The following is an 18,661-nucleotide window of genomic DNA, read 5'->3' as shown; positions in this document are numbered from 1 at the left end:
AAGAACCTTTGTCTCCTGGTTGTGCTGTTCTTGTTCACCAATACCCTTCTTTGGTGTTCTGGTAACCACATCGTCTAAAATAATTTCATAGCGCCATGTAATGGTAGCGTAAAGTAGGAAAATAGTAGCGTAAAGTAGGAAAATGTATCCTTCCAGCTCGTTGCTGAGCTCAAAATAAAATGCAAATGTCTGCGCCCACGTCTGTGATATATGTAGACATCAGTGGAGATCACCACTGGTTACTTCCTATTCAGGAGCGATCATCCCTGGTTGACTCATGTTGTCAGAGACAGACAACTCATACCTATACAGAAGGAAAAATTTGAAAAACAAACAAACAAAAAAAACAAACAGATTTTTTATTAACAAGGACAAGAAAGTCATTAAATTAAAAAGTAAAAAACTAGAGTTTTTAACAAAAAGTATTAGAGTGAAAAATATTAGGTTGGTGCAAAAATAATGTCATTTTTTGACGTTCAACTTCAAAAGATCATAACTCCTTTCATAATAAACTTTATTAATCAAAATAAGAACCATTAGAATTGACACATTTTTGCCAACAAGAAACCAGTTTATTTATCCCATTAGCATAGAAACCCAGAGTTCTGGAAGCGATGAAGTCATTGAAGGCCGATTCGGCATCATCTTGGGTTTTGAAACATTTTTTGTGTAGGAAATTGTTGAGATGCTTAAAAAAGTGATAATCGGTGGGCAAGAGATTAAGTGAATATGGCGGATGAGGCAGAGTCTCATAGTCCAATTTGTTCAGCTTCTGCAGGGTCAGTTGAGCAACATGCGGGCGAGTGTTGTCATGGAGGAGAATTGGTCCCTTCATATCGACCAATCTCAGGCACATACGTTAGAGCTTCTGGTGCATTTCGTCAATATGTCGGCAGTATTTCTCTGCTATAATAGTTTCACCTGGATTCAAGAACTGTGATGGGCGAGACCGACCGCAGACCACTAAACAGTCACCATAATCTTTTTTTAGTTTCAGCTTTGGGAAGTGTTTTGGAGCTTCCCCGGCATCCAACCACTGTGCTGGACATCACTGGTTGTCATAGAGGATCCACTTCTCATCACACATTGCAATTCGCTAGAGAAATGGGTCATTTTTATTGTGCAGAATGAGTGTAAAAGACACCTCAAATCGACAATTTTTTTTTTTATTATAGTTCAATTCATGCAGCACCTATTTATCCAACTTTTTTGACTTCCCTATTTGCTTTAAATGGCGAACAACTGTTGAGTGGTCAACCTCGAGTTCAACAACAACTTCTTATGTGATTTTGCAAGGATTGGCTTTCAAATGTTCGTTATCAACCGCATTCAGCCGGCTGCGACCATCTTCATCTTCGAGGCTCTTGTCACCATTGCAAAATTTTTTGAACCCCAATGTGCCACATGTTTGTTAAAGGTTCCTGGACCAAATGCATCATTGGTATCACAAGCTTTCTTGGCAGCTTTTCGGCCTAGTTTGAACTGGAACAAGAAAATCGTGCAGATTTGAATTTTGTCCATGCTGTCAAAAAGCCTGCCAAAATATGAATGAAGAGATTGAGAATGGTAGCAAATAACATGATTTGATAAAGTGAAAAACGCGCTTTAAAATGATATATAACAATAAGAAATCATATATAAATGTTATAAATGTGAGAAAACGATGTTGCTTTGCACCTGATAACCTGAAAAATTTATACATGAAGCACTTTGAAGAGAAAAGAATTCCCTTTGCAAGGAAAAAAGGATAAATAGTAAAAATGCATTCTTTTTTATATCTACTATTATGTAGAAGTCACTTTGTGTGTGTGTGTGCGCACATTTGCGTACCTTCCTTATAGGTTCCGAAACAGCTGAGCCTATCTTTTGCAAATTTCACACAAAGGTAATTTATACATCTAGCAGTGTTCTTAGATGTTTTGTTGAGAAATTCATTCCAATAAATATTGCACATCGAAAAAATCCGGTCCTAAAAATAGTCTTTTTTCTTATGGATAAAAAAAGAATCATTTTTACAGGGGATTTTTATGCGTGACACTGGCAAGAAAGATAATAAAATCTTAGCAATGAATTTTTTCTCAAGAAAAGATTGGCATCTGGAGATATAGTTCAGTTGTAGAGCATTCGACTACAGATCAAATGATTCTGTGTTCAAGTCTGAGTGTACCTTACCTTTATTTTTTTCTCATTGAGGAGTTCAATTTACAATAACAGAAGAGGTACCATTTAAAATCGCCACAAATCATCTCTTCGGTTGCATATTTTAAAACTAAACATTAATCAGAATTGACGTTTCCAGAGCATTCATTGTCAATATCAGCTGACATGATATTGTAAACAAACACATATGGAATTTGATGAACGGTATTATTATTATTATTATTATTATTATTATTATTATTATTATTATCATTATTATTATTATTATTATTATTATTATCATTATTATTATTATTTTTATTATTAAAACAAAAATTACAAATTAATCTACAGGGCAAATTATTCCTCGTAATATATAATAATCAATCCTCTATTGATTCTATAATAATACATACGCAATCTGTATAAATTGAAATATCATGTTTAAGCGTATTGTACGACCAGGCAACGCCGGGCGTCCAGTTAGTAATACATATAACGTTTAAGCAAGAAAACCTAAGAACTTACCTTTTGAAGTTTTTTTTTTTTTTTAAAGATAAGAGAGAACCACTGAGAAGAAAGGAACATTTGAAGAAAGTCTTAAGAAAGACAATTTTTATTATGTTTCTTATTTATTTTTTGGTTGGAAAGCAAGACTAGTTCATGTTTTTTGTGTTATCATTTTGGATGCGAAACTTTTTTGAAAGAATTGTCTTTTATGTAGAGATCCATTTTCTTCATGTACTTCTTTTTATGTTTTTCTTTGTTTTTTAAATGATTGTTATAGTAATGGAGTGAATGTTGAGAGAGAACACAAAGCATTCTGGTAGATTTAAAGAGCAGAAATGTTATTCATAGAAACATAAAAGTCTATGAAGTTGGTCATGTTTCACATACACCACTTTGTACTAGTTGCAGTTAAGTCTTTCTTTGGGTGTTTCTTTGTTCATTTTTAATGTGTCATGTTTCTAGTTTTTCGTGGATTTTTTTTTTTTGCTTTTCCTTTGGTGTCTCTAGTGTGTTTTGGTTATTAGATTATTGTCTGTCTTTGTATTAAGGTTAAAAGAGAAAAAAGTTTACTTACAGGTTGGCAGTCTCTGATTATAGTCTGTAATCTAATAGTCATGTAGGAAGTTTGACAACACAGATATATCTGCAAAGTTGTTGTTTTATTTTTATTTTGTGGGTTGTTGTGGCCCTGGTTTCACCTGGACATGGTTAGTTTCTGCTGACTGTAACAAGAAGACATGTTGAGGTAGGATGGCAGCACTAGCTGAAGCGGTGATCGCTTGATGGATGTGAATTTGATTCCTTCTGTAGATTTTCCCATTCACTTGAACTTCATCATTTTAGGCAGATAACGCAAATGAGTCCATAGACCTGACATTTCCCTTTTTCATGACACTCTCCACAGAATTTACAGTTCTTTATAAATTCATGTGTCTTTTTCTTGTCTACCTAGATGTAGTCTCTGCTGAGTTGTTCAGTAAAATCTAAACACTTGCAAATAATTTTATTATGAAATAATTTGTATATTATAGAACAAGTTAAGTTTAAGAGCTACAAATTTACCATATTTCTCACATGTTGCTTTGGGCATTACATAGCATTTTTCTCTGTATGTATTTCATCTTTATTGACACTGTGGATAAAACCTCATGCTTATAGGAAGATCAACATCAGATAAATTAATTAAAGATTTTATAGCATTATTATTTTCTCTCATTTTGCCATTTCAATTATGTTTTATTTTATAAAATTACTTCAGTTGAAGATTTTGTTCATTAAATGACTCATGTAATAGGCTTATTCCATCATCATAATCATTATCATCATCTTTTTTATAGTTTTATTTCCCTTGGTCAAGAGTTTGATGCTTTTTGACAGCCTGAAATCTCAGTCTACAAGCTTAGCAATCTCGAGGATTGATCCGTTCAAATTCCCGACCTGATCCTAAAGCAATATTCACCCTAGGCAGGTTGAACAAGCTTTCCCTGAAGGAGGAAGTTTCAAGGGAATATCATTTTCACAAGTGGTTCCCAGTCCTTTGTATATCTTTATCAGAGGAAATGACGACTTTCACTTTTTCAATGCTTGCAGAGAGTTGATGATACCCTCCTACATATAGTGCTTAGTTTCCCAAATGGGTCACTCATCTGGTACTGACCAGACTCAATGTTGCTTAACTTCAGCGTTCTAACAAGAACTAGTGTGTCAATATGACTATTCTGTATATTCAAATTCCATTGGCTTGTTTATGGTTTGCGTATCAAAGTTTTCTTGCATTGTCCAACTTTTCTCTGGCCTTCCACTTCGAGAATAGCTTTTGTCAATGCGACTAAACTAACATAGCCAACTGATCATAAAGAGTTCCTCTTCAGAGTTTGTATGCTGAGTTTCATTAAGGTGATTGAATTGCAAAGTGATTCAAATGAACACTAAAATGAAAATAGCCATAATTGCTTACACGCTTTCTTTCTCTGCTTCATTGGAATTCGCTTTTCTCCTCACTTCCCAAAGCTACCAACTTTTAATATGAAGACGTTAAATCAAATATTTTTCAACCAATGGAAATAATTCCAACTCCCCAAAAAGTAGCACATACATGTGAAAGTAATAAGCCAGTTAGAAATTCCTAGAAAACGAGAAGAGGCAGCTCAAATCATTCAGATTTTACCAGATGCACCAGAACGAAGGAACTCGAAGCTCTATTTTGGCTGGGTTGGCAAGATGAAGGGACCCAGTGACTCACATATCAACTTCATCTCACACACATATATCTATGCATTACAAAAACAAAGCTAACACACACACACACACACACACACACACACACACACACACACACACACACACACACACACATGTACAATATCATGCTGCTAAATACTCAAATATGCACATATTCACACAATGAACATTTCCTAACACTCAAATAAGCTTTATATTCTTTTTCTTGTATAAAATATTTTGTTATCAAATTCGTTTTTCCTCAAATTCTTTTAAAAATGTTCAAATAACTGTAAACTCCTCATCTAATGTCTGCATATATTTTGTAAAACATTAAAATAAATTTGGGAGGTGGGGAGCATATATGTGAAAATTAAAAAAAAAAAGAGTAAATTTAAAAAAAAAAGAGTAAATTTTTCTAAATATTTTTCTCAATTTTTTCCTTGTAATTGATTAAAAATTGTGAGATATGATTTGTTTTTCTTTTAAAACAAATCTCATGTGCATTTATTTGTCATTAATGCTATTTGAAATCATAAACAATTAAAAAAAATTGATGATTGGTATGCAAAATAAGAAAACAGTGTAGGAACAGAATAGTTAACAAATCCCGTCAAGTATGAGTTTCTACATAATAATGTTACTATTTAGAAAATCATTCTTAACATAAAGATGGGTCTCTATTGACTATTCTCTATGAAGAAATGTTCATATTTTTTCTCACAATTATTAAGATTTGGTCAGTTATTAGATTGATTTGTTTTAGTGTAAAAAGAAAAACAAGATACAGGTTACTACTACTACTACTACTACTACTACTACTACTACTAATAATAATAATAATAATAATAATAATAGCAGCAGCAGCAGCAAATAGATAAAAATCTTAAACTAATTCATAATGAGATTCTACTGTTTTTAGATGATTATGTGGCAGAAAGAAAACAATCAATCATTTTAAAATTTCGAGTAAGGAAAGCAATTTCACACATAAACTTAAAGTAAAATGATAATCATTTCCATCCCATTCTAACTTTTTAATCTTGTCTACAAGGAAATTGAAAGACCTTGTTCAAAACATTTTAAATCATTTAATAATCAAGCATGAACTCCCTGATAGTGTTGCATAGGGGACATATTTAGAGATAATGGGTACATATATGATGGTGATGAGGGAGAGAAGACATTTATACAGTTCTGTGGATGTTATAACACTATATTAGCCTAGGAGGAGAGAGGGGGTGATCAGTTCTTTTAACACAGGAGGGGACAGTCATTATTTATGATGGAGAAGCACATTACTTAGGATGGGTTATACAATATTCATTAATAACGACGAGGGAGACAACGTTCATATAAATGATTTCACATTACCTTCAATTTGGTAGAATGACGACACGAAGACGGCAGTTACAAAAATATGAGATGTTCTTTTATTCCATTTGACTGGTTGAAATGATGATCACATCCAGGAATTCAAAGTTGTTTCTACATGTTTAAAACTTTCTCCCTTCACTTCTAAAGGGACCCTCCTCTGATTATGTCAGCTCTTTTCGGCTGACTGTGCTGACTTCGATCCGGACTCGACTGCCTCCGATCTTTGTCTCCAACTAATTGATCTTCGACTCTAGCTCCTATATTGAGAATTCATTTCTGCCATGACGTCATACGTGTGTCTGTAAACGTGATCGACCCATGAGCCTAAACATATGTGGTTCGGCACATGTTTCCAAACCATTTTTGCAGACAAAGATTTCTCACTAACCTATTTTTCGACCTAACTTGTTTTTCAATATGTTTTTAAATTGCTATTATTCGTTCTTCTCTAGCTGACCTTATTTTAATTCAGTTTTCATGAAAAGAATTGAACAATTAAATTCCTTTTCAAACAAACATATCTAAACTATTTTATGTGAAACTGAACAATGAGAAATTCCATTTCTGAACCTTGTTTACAAAGTTTGAATCTCAGTTTATCCTAATCTCATTTTCACTTATCTAATGTTTTTCTTACTTACAAGAAAAGGTTCCCCTTTTCTTGTAACAATAGGAGACATATAGATGTTTAGTGAAAAGATTTACAAAGGGAATAGTCAAATTAAATCTCGAATGTTTACTTTGTTTACAGTAACTGATTAATGAAAGAAATAAATAAACCTCTGAGAATCAGGGAATGAGATTTACATTCTTATGTTGTAAATGAACAACTTCTAATAAATAAATAAATTTATGTTTGTTTAAGTATTTATTGCCAAGACAAAATAAAAAGAATCGTTTAGAAATCAGAAATTAGGTTAAAATATTTTAATTCCGATACCCCAAAAAGTTCCAATTTTTCTGATTCCCGATTCCAATTAATCGTCCTAACACTAATACATATGTTCATTTTCTCCTTCATTAAAACAATAATTTTTACCACAATTCATATTTAACGTGGGTGTGATACTTGATTCTATTTAAAGACACTAATAATTGCATGGTTATATACATATTGACTGAACTGAAATCAAGTGATGATTATTTGTTGTGCATTTTCTTGAATTGCAATAAATCCATTCGCATTTGTTAGCCTTGGTTTATAATAAAAAATTTCTTCTTTTTTTACCAGGTCTGTGTGCTGATAACCTGAAAGACCAGGAAATTTTTAATGAAAAGACAATTGAATTGCTTAATTTGTTTCTTTCTCGACTGAAGAAACCCGTGTGTCTTTTGGCTCATAATGGAAATAGATTTGATTTTCCTATTTTACAAGCAACAATAAATAAGATTCAAAAGGAGATTATGCCCGGCCTGTGGTGTGCTGATACAATTAAATGCTTTAAGGCCATAGACAAATGCAAACAGGAAGAAAAGGAAAACGCTTTGAAGAAGGAAGGTAATTCTAACACGAAGCATTCTTATCGTCTTGAGGAAATCTATAAGAGAATATTTTCTGGTGCTCACATCGATGCTCATCATGCGGACAGTGATGTCCACATGATGTATGAGATTGCATTGAAAAATAAAGAAGATTTTCTCATTTGGCTTAATAAAAATGCAATTTCTTTCAACACTATTCCTCCAAAGAAGGATATCAGTTGATTTTCTATTAGTTTTGGAATGATTAATTGGAATCGGAAATTGAAAAATCAGAACGCATTGGGGTATTGAAATTGATATCAGAATTGGAAAAATTTATGCTTATTTTCTTTTAATTCGATCATCCGCATATTTTTTATTTTTTTTTATTTGTGATGCATATATTTATATGCATATAAATATATGCATATATACATTTTTTGTATTCTGACCCTCTCTCCTCCGAAAAACGAAAAAAAAAAACCTTTCATATTTAGAAATTTACAAAGAATCTGAAATGTTAATTGCATTGGAATCAGGAATTTGGAACAAACTTAGTAATCATATTGGAATTGGAAAAATATTGGAATCGCCCCATCACTATTCTTCTTCACAACATGGTTTTTAATTATACAACAGAATTGATCACTTTTTACAACATGACTTTTGCAAATGTAAAAAATTATGTTGGAATTTGTAATCTCAGAATCTGCAATTACTTAAATACAATGGATGAATATTTGTCCCCCTCCCCTCCAAATGATGCAAGTATTACGTTAGAAATTTAAATCTATATAATTTTGTTTAATTTTTTTTTAATTACATTTTTGTTGGAAGTATTTACGTCGAGGGGGTACAAGGGATTGCTGATTGTCGACCCCCCCCTATTTTTTAATGACATTTTCACCCCAAACAAGGAACAACACCACTTTGATATAGGGAGCTACTATCAGGGACATAATTTGCAGAGATACTATGTAAGGAGTTGAGCAGCAAGATGTATGTTTACATTACACTTGAACTTCTGCATGTCAGTACAGTTGGTGAAGCAGGAACCTGGAAGGGAATTCCAATGTCTAAAAATTCTGGGGAAGAAACTATTAATGATTTGATAATAGTTCAGGACCTATCAGATTGGCGACTCTCTGTCCTAGTGTGAGGGACTAGTAGCAGATGCACCAGCCCAAATGTGACAACAATATTCCATACATGGGCGAATGATGGCCTTGTAGAGGTACAGAATGCTTTCAGGCATAAGTAACTTCCTAGCATGAAAGAGTCCATCTTTTTAGCAGCAACCTTGGCAATGCTCTTGATGTATCTGTTCCAACTCATGTTCCCTGTAAACATTAAACCACAGAGTTTGAATGAAGTACTTTCAGTATGTATCTTTAGCTATAGCCAATTGATGTATTTTTATAAACCTAAAAGGTTAAAATAGTTTTAGTGATAAAAAACAAAATAAATGCGTAAAATTAATGAAATGAATAAATACTTTTACAAACTGATTCAAATGTTCGTTTTTTGCTTGAATGAATTATCTATGTTTTCTTTCTGTAGTATGACGTTATTAGTATTGTATGAAATAAACACATGGGATTATGAATGAATTTGCAGTATAGTAAAAACAAGAAACATGAAAATGTCCGAAACCAGCAGCGACAGGCAATGTTGTTTTTACATATCATTTCTTGATTGGAAAAGTTGAAATCAGTTTCTAATCACAAGAATTATTCACTTCTACATCTTGTGCATAAAAACCCAAACCCAACATTTTTGCTCTCCTTTTTCAATATTTTTCTTCCACAGGTAAGATACATAGGCACATCTTGATCCATGACTAAAGGACTTTTGTAGACGCAATGAAAGACTTCCACAAACTGCTAGCAAAGCACACATATGTCACTCACAGAACTCAAAAGAAAAACACTAACAAATTTCAGAAGTAAATTCTGTCTGTGATGATGTATGGATGTACAGCAATCGAATGATCATTCTTGCAGTATTCTGAGAGATTTTCATGCCAATCACACAGGCATTTCATTGCATGAGCAATTCATCTATAATATTCGACCCTGACTAAAAACTATCCAACCATCATCTAGGATTCATATTGATTTTGCTGAAACACAGGATGAATTCTATTACTGCAGTTTCACAAAATGACCAAAAATACTGAAATATAAGAAACTATTGAAACAACAAGTGTTTTTCTTTTTTGCATGAATTGTTTGCGTGTTTCAAGATTGTTGACTATATATTATCAGGCAAGGGTATGTAATTCATATCTAGTGAATTAAAAATATTCTGTCGGATATTTTAAGTAGAACACTAGCAGGGAAACTCAATGTTTTCCGGGATTGAATGAAGATCAACAAATTTTCCTCCCATACTTTTATTGTCGAAATCAGTGAAATCGTCTTTTTTAATCAAATCAATTGATTGGCTGATTGGGGCACCCATCATGGTGTACCAGGAGAAAAATTCACATGCCTCTCCGCAGTGAATTAGTCCACAATACATTGTAGTCTATATTGCACTGTAGAGAATCTACTGTTAATTTTATAAAATTATCTGTAAATAATGGCTTGAATTAAAGTTTAAAATGCAAAAGTCAAGTATCATGGTTAAATTGTGCCCTAAACAGTAAAAATTCATTTCGAACATGCCCATCTTATTAAAGAACCAATTTGATTTTACGGAATTTTTTTTAAATAAACAATTGAATTAAAGTTAAACATACAAAAGTCAAGTATCATGGTTCAGTTGTGCTAAAAAATAAACATTCATTTCGAATGCGCCTTTGCTTATAAAAGAATCTGCAGTTGATTTTATAGACTTGGTCTTTCTGCTTGTAATAATAATAATAGTAAATGTATACCTACTGAAAGGACACTTCAGGAATTTCTGCAAGTATATAGGATTATTCCGAATAACAATAACCTTCCATGATGTCAGCAGAATCAATGTTTGCAAGGATGATCAAAACTGTTATCAACTCATAAGAAACCAAAACATAAAATAAATGCAAAAAAGAAACATTTTAAACTCAGAAAGTGTTTTTTTTAATGTTCCGGAACAAAAGGATAGTTGATAAAAGTATTGTGAACATGTTTTAAATAGCGGAGGAACACACATTTACTCACAAAAATCAAATAGAAAAAGATATTCGGATGCTGCAAAGAACAACACTGCATAGGACGAATTAATGGATGTCATGTTTAACAGGTCTGAATAAACCTTTCAAAAAGAAGGTGGCATCTATTTTACTTGCTACTAATTATCTACTCTCACCACTTTCAGTTACACACTCCTTTCTCAATACAAGAAAATTTGGTTAAATCATCTATTTCATTTTGTTCTTATCATTGTCTACATAATATAATAGATTTTTAATCTAAATAATGATTACATAATATAATAGATTTTTAATCTAAATAATGATTGCTCCCTTTTGTTAATTAAAGAAACCTCATTTAACTATTCTAAATGCATTTTGCTTATACTTTCTCTAAACATTCTGGTTTATGTTTTAATGAATAGATGTCTGTCCTAGTGTGAGGAACTAGTAGCAGATGCACCAGCCCAAATGTAAAAAGATACAGGATGATCAATTTTTATTTATTTCAATATACATTTATATTAATCATGCAAATGACATATAACTGAGGCAGAAATGGTTATCAAGATAAACATTTGCTTTCACACATATTTATTTGATGTTTGCAAAATAGAGCCTTTTTTTACAATGGTGAAACTAAAAAGAACATGGCCATGATCTGACTACTTGTCATTTTATCACTCCTTATGGCACAGATCAGAGGCACATGTTCAGTCACAGATTTCATCCTCTCTAGCGACTTTTGTGGTATCCGGATTATGGAGTCTGCCATTTTCTAGCTGAATGGGATCAGAGCAACGTCCATGGATAATCTATACATTTCTAGCAACAACTCTATTGTTTCCAATCATTGCTGGAGCAACATTTCGCTGGTGGCCTTTATGCATACTCTGATCTTTTCAGTGAGTGTATCCATTAGCCTGTGATATACATTTACCAAGTCTGTTTTAAAGTAGATGACTTTATACTTCCACTGTAATGCCAGATAAATGCTCTTTAGTGCCGCATTGAGTTCACCTAAGTTAATATGTTGGGTATTGTTCATGGCTCGCAGCCAATATGCATCCTTGAGCACAGCATTATCGCATTCCATACTGGTCGTCAGAGAATTTGTTTCTATCTATACATTGATGTCTTGTCCATGCACACACTACAGTTCCTATGAAGGATCGCTTTGCTCCACCTTGGCTATTGTTTCTTAGACCATTTGTCAGAATGGGGCATTCTCAAGTCAAGACATTGGCCATTCACTTAATAATGGCTGTTGATGTTTGGAGCCACCCACACACTGGCAGATACCCAATCAGTTTCCTGCACAGGGAGAAAATTGCACAATTTATCACAACCTTTGGGACATCTGGAATTACACTTGCATCACAAAATACCATCCCCTCCCCAGACTTCCAATCCAAGCATTCGTGTGCCATCTTCAAACCGCTTTCCAAAGAAAATGCTGTTTCACTCACTCCATAAGCACCATGTTATTGTTGCTATATATGTTGTCAATGTCTAGTGATGTTGCCTATCAAACAGCACATCCTTGGACTAAACAGCCTCCGCAATCACCTGCATAATGAATGGGGTTATGTTAAGCCCAAATGCCATCCTAGTTGGGCAGTATCTCTATGCCTTCACCATCAGTTTGAAACAGTCACAAAGAACGGTTCACATGAAGGTAGGATTTTCTAAAATCCAACACAGTTTCGCAGTTTTTGTGAGCACACATTGGCACTTTCACAGTTCACAGTTTAACAGAATGCACTTTTCCTTTATGTTGAACACTCAGTGGGATTAATCCCTTCAGGCGACCAAGTTTTTTCTCTAGGTATGGTATCAGCCATTCGTTGTGAATGCAATTTGCAATTATAGTTCTTTTGAACATGTTCAGACATGGTGTATTCAGGTATCCGATTGATCAGCTGCTTTGGTGGATGCTCGCCCAATCACTTTCAGGTCATAGTTCAATGTTTCTTAGTGGGGTTGAATACAGCACCATGACGTGGCCCTCTCTTTGACATCTTAACATTGGATAGTTTGCTTACTGCACTGCCTTGGTCATTCAAACTGGCAGTCACCTAGTCTCACATTGTCTACAAATGATATTGTAACTAGAAGAATAATTAGATAAGTAAAATAGTCAGTCGGAAAAATAACTGCAAAGAAAACAAATAAAAAAAGCACAAGAGAATATTTATTTCCAAGATATGAAGAATTTTACGTAAATTGAGCACCCACATGTTGACGCTCCTCCAACAAAAATTCGGAAAATGTGTATTTCAGTGGCGTAAATTCAAGTTTTACACTAGTGGTGGCCATAAAGTGGGTGATCATTATGCGTTAAATTATTATAGAAAAGTGATATCCCACTTTCTTTAAACTAACATTTCTTCATATCTTGGAAACTACTCGTTTGCTGGAATTTTAAACGTTATTTTCGTTTTCAACATCCTCAAAAACTTGTAAATGGCTTAATTTTCCAAGTTTTTTTTCTATAGTCTGGAAAGTCGATTGTCTGCCCCTTTCTGGTCTTATATTCCAAACATTCCCAATAGGTGTCGCTAGCAGTGTATCATTCAAAAACAAAATGGTGGGAAGTTTTTCTTCAATAAAATGTCTCATAATATATGATTTTCTTAAATAAAAAAAAAAACAACTTCATCGATTTAAGTGATTTTTGGAATATGACATTTTCATGCAGTGACAAGTACGTACATCATAAAGATTTTTTTCAGATTTTTATAGTAAAAAAGATTACTTGTGGACCATTTATAGACTTGCACCGAATATTCTTTTCATTATTTTGACTCAAGTATATATCAGTTAATATCTTATGTTTTTAGATACTAGAGTGATGTAGTTCTCGGTTAATTAACTGTGTCTGTGTTGGATATATTCTCGAGAGTCCAAACAATGATAAGAATATTCTCTTGTCATAGCCTTAGTGATAATACACCAGAGGAAGTTACATAAAGTTTGACATAAGAGAATTTTGTATGAAATCACAATAAAACAAAAAACATACTAAATAGAACTTTACATATTATCGAGATTTTCCAAAATGAAAGAAGGGTGAAAAAAATAAGTACATAGTCTTAATTAGACATAATATATATTTTATTCAATTCTTAAAATATGAATATTATTAGTTCAAAGTTAAAAACAGAAAGGTAGTCTTCTCACTGTGTATTCTGAAGTAGAATTCTTTTTATCGGTCAAATATTTATGGGGTTTATATTCTCCGTAAAAATCCAACTTTAATAAATTAAAATCCAAGAAATAAAAAAACAAAGACACCGTATCCACAAACATGAAGCGATGCTAATAGCAGAGGAAGATAACTATGATCGATTAAATCAACATCCAACCGGCCGAATCAACCCAAATAGATAAAAGGGGAACAACTCCAACATAATAGGTTTTACAATTACAATAGAAATAAAATGTATCTCTAGAGTAGTTTAGTACGATTAAGTTATGAAAATATATATAGTAATTAAGATCACACAAAATCTTTCGCATTTCATCCCCTTAGGGACGCATTAGCTATTAAGTAAAAGGAACATTATTATTTTAATTGCGATTTACAGAATATAATCAAGAATATCCCAAAAGTATGAATAAACTTTTATAGTGTTAGTAAAAAATATTTGAATATGTATACATTTAATTAAATAAGATTAAGAACATAAAAAGAACAAAAATTTTAATTGCAAATTTGAAAGGACATTGAAAATATTTAAACTTAAACATAAATTTATAATTTCCTCTTTAAAAGTATATGGCCTTAAATTAGAAAATCAGTATAAAATTTAAAATTATAAAAAAATATTCTAATCAGAAAAAATGTTTGCTCCAAAAATTCAAATTTTTAAAATTCAAATTTCATAAACATTAATGAATAAATCTGAAGAAAAGTATAACTAGATTTGAAGAATTTAATATAGCTATAATCATATATGGCTGAGAACGGAATTTTATATTGTATTAAAAGAGTATATGAAATATATTAAATTATATTGGTATTGCTACTCATGTATAAAAGCTACTTTTAGGTGTGTGTGTGTGAATTCCTTCCCTATGGATTCTGAAAAAGCTAGGTCAATTTTGATAAATTTAACACAAATGTACTTCATGTATCTGGGAGCGTTCTTAGATAGGTTTTGTATTGCAATGCCTCTGATAAGTATCAAAAATCGATAATCAAAAAAATTCGATCAAAGAAAGAGCAGTCTGATTTTGAGAAAACTTAACATCCATATACAGCCTACCATCACAAGTCCTTCTGAGAAATTTTATCACCACACAAGCAGATAGTCCTGGGTTATATAAAATCAACAGTAGATTCTTTGATTAGACAGGGGGGTGTTTGAAATAAATGTTTCTGTTTAAAGCACAACTGAATCATGATATTTGACTTTTGCATTTTAAACTTTAATGCAATCCATTATATAAAAAGAATTTTATAAAATAAACAGTAGGTTCTCTACAGTGCAATGTAGACTATTTTGGACTAAGTCACGGTGGGGAGGCATATAAAGTAAAGCCAATGGCGTAGTGGATAGAGGTGCTTAGTCTCTACAGTTCCATTCCAGGTGAGCATTGTCTCAAGATAATAGTTTCAATCCTACCCAAAGCAGACCAGAGGATTAGTTGGCCAAAACATGGTGAGACAACAACAACTATGGAAGGCAGTAATTACTGGGGATAAGTTATGAGACTTAGTATTCCTATCCTGTCATGGTATCACCTGAAGAAGGCCAAAGGATGAGTTGGCGGAAACGTGGTGAAACAATAACAACTATGAAGATGCGGATAACAGTCCACAAATAAATAACTAAATACACAAATTACACATCTCAAAGGATTCCAATAAAAAAAAAAATATATATATGAAATGCATTTGTTTAAAAGATCCCTAATCTACACAAGCACAATTTCTTTTGTAATCATTTTCTACTAATTTATTTTCTATATTTTTGGGAAATTTATACTAATTTCAACATGACAAGTATTTAATAATGCTTGCTCCTGAAATGCTTTGGTTTAAAAGATTCCTAATCTACAAAATTTTCTTGTAATCATTTCTCTATTGATCCATTTACATAAGTTTTGGAATTTATACTAATTTCGACATGAAAAGTAAGTACATAATAATGTTTTCACCTGAAATGTATTCAAATAATCTACGGAAGCAATCTATGATTTTCTTGTATTAATTTTTCTATTATCCATTTTCTATAATTTTTGGAATTCATACTAATTTTGTCATGACACATAAGCAGGTAATAATATTTTTACCTAGAATGCGTTAGTTTAAATGATCTTGTAGTGGAATTGAACAACATTAGAGAAATTGATTATGTGGTAAAAGTGCTGAAGAAAGTGACTCACTCAAAAATGCGTGTACCTCTTTCTTTCCTGTCAGGTAACGGAATGAGGAGGAAAAAAAATTTTCTTTGTAGAAGGCTCAGTAATATACATATGGCATTAATTTGCATAAGAAAACAAACTGTGATGAAAAGAACAAGTTGGAAGCACGATAGGCACTTAATTTTTATGACAACTGAGAAAGAGAACGAACAGTAGAAATTACAGTTGAATTTAGTTGTGGGGAAGCAGGAGTTCGAACAAATATTTTTCTTAATTTAATTTATTGCGGACTATTATCCTCATCTTTTCTCAGTTGTTTCACAACGTTTTAGCCAACTATTCTTCTGGCCTTCGTCAGGTGGTAACCGCAAAGGAACTCTGAATCTCGTCGTCACCATTGTGAAATTTCTTGAACCACAGTTGTGCCACACGTTTGTTAGTGTTTTCAATTCTAAAACAAAAATAATTTTTTTGATAAATCTCTGTGTGGCGTACTGCTGGATTTTTTTTCTAAAGAATAAAATTTAATAAAGTTTATTTTTACAAGAATGTTTATACATTTCTCTAATGTTAAAAATCAAAATTATGCAATGGGGATGAAATTGGCTTTTTTTTCTTAAACGAAACTAACTTTGCTTTGATAAAATTGTGTTTGGCATATTGCTGAATTATTTTTTTTCTGAATAATACATTTGAATAAAGTTTATTTTACAAGAATGCTTATGCATTTGTCTAGCGATTAAACATAAAAATATACATGAAAAACACGTTTAGCATTTTTAAAAAATAAAATTTCAGCTTTCAAAATAAACACCCCAACCTCCCTGTATTAAGAACGACTTTCGAGGTTGGGCGGTGCTTATTTCGAAAGCCTTTCTTAATATGGGGAGGTTGGGGTTGCTTATAATACGTTGGCACAATGATTCTCTGCCCTTTCTTTTATTTTTCCTATTAAAATCATTCTTTTACTTTTTTTTTCTTACTATTTTTAATGTCTGTTCACTCGCGTTTCTTTTTGCTTAATCGATATAATCCGGCAGTTTCCGTCGTTCGCCGGGTGTTGCCTACCAAGAATCATGGAAAAAACGACTTAAAACTGCAGAAGTACCGAAGTTTGACAATGAGTACATGTTCTTTTTTCTTTTTTTAACATTAAAAGCGTTGAACAATACAAAGTACACTTTTAGCATTATTATTTTCTCTCATTTTGCCATTGACCGAAACGTTGTGAAAGAACTCATAAAAGATGAGGATAATAGTCTGCAATAAATAAAATTAATAAATAATACTCATCTCAATAATGAATTCTAATCAAAATAATATTTTTCTTCGTTTAATTTCCTTTTTCTTTTTTATTCAAGTTATTTTGACATTATTAGAATTATGGCGTTAAGACAATTCGGCTAATCCCCGAATTCAGTGGCGCAGTAATGGACACTCTAATAATGGAATAGTTGGAGGATTTACAGTTGACTTATGAGCAGTGCAAAATAACCAAGGTGGAGCGAGTTCTGCAATTACAATTGAAAGGTGGGGCTTGGGAAAAATATCTGTAGCTTCTGGAAAAACAACAAAATAATATTGAAATCAAACAACAAAATAATATTGAAATCAAACAACAAAATAATATTGAAATCAAACAACAAAATAATATTGAAATCAAACATAAAAGCCTACAGAACACATTTGCAGCCTCTGAGCGATTCACCACATACTGCCTTTGCCTGGGGGAGACTGTAAATGAATTCCTGACAGACTTGCAATGGTTGGCATGGCCGGTAGGTGAAATGCCATCAGAATGCTTAGTGAAAAGTGCTTTCCTTAATGGACTACCATTCCATGTCAGGGGACTTCTGCGGTTGTCAATTAGGATGGGTAACTTATCGTTAAAAGAGCTACTTGAAAGAGCGTGCCATGTCGGTGGACAACAGGAACGAGGATCTTACCGCTGCAGTGCAACCTAGATGGGCTTCATATGCACCAACACCTGGCAGGGTAGCTGGAGTAGCTATGTTAACTGCTTCAGATGCAGGGGCCCAAATCATTTGGCCAGAAACTGCATGCAGCACAACAGTGGTAGCAACCAGAGAGAGAAATGCAACAAAACAAGGCTCCTAGCAAGAGATTGTCTGGGAAACGAAAATAGGGGCGAGATGTCAGCACCACTCTCTCCCCATTCAATAGTGATGGACAAACAGCACATAGTGACCTCATAGTGCTTGGCCTATCAGCTGGTGGATTCTGGATGCTTTCAATCCCTCGTGACTGGATCATGTGTGACACATGGAGTCAGCTGGCATTGAAAGTCCTAACAGTCGATGATGAAGTCCTCAGTAGCAAGGGTATCAGGACTATCACATTGGCAATAGAAGACACAGACCCCATGAAAGTTGATGTTCCGGTCATGGGCTTCAATATACTGATAGGAATGGACATAATCAAAATGTTGGGGGGATTCCATAT

General features: G+C 33.0%; 1 protein-coding gene across 3 annotated transcripts in view; it reads left to right on the top strand.

Moving 5' to 3' along the window:
* LOC145286054 (three-prime repair exonuclease 1-like) overlaps positions 1-9,215 on the top strand; it is a 34,386-nt gene extending 25,171 nt beyond the window's left edge. For all 3 annotated transcript variants that reach the window (XM_080134701.1, XM_080134702.1, XM_080134700.1), the window contains one exon: positions 7,478-9,215. In XM_080134701.1, the coding sequence (XP_079990827.1) occupies positions 7,478-7,950 (473 nt within the window). In that variant the 3' untranslated portion in view covers positions 7,951-9,215. The remainder of the gene's footprint in view (positions 1-7,477) is intronic.
* Positions 9,216-18,661: the final 9,446 nt, after the last annotated feature.

This window comes from Euprymna scolopes, chromosome 10 (assembly GCF_053919585.1).
Source record: "Euprymna scolopes isolate OS-2025 chromosome 10, ASM5391958v1, whole genome shotgun sequence".
NCBI classification, from domain to species: Eukaryota; Metazoa; Mollusca; class Cephalopoda; order Sepiida; family Sepiolidae; genus Euprymna; species Euprymna scolopes.
The sequence above is the reverse complement of the archived record's forward strand: the minus strand, read 5'-3'. Positions and strand labels throughout refer to the sequence as shown.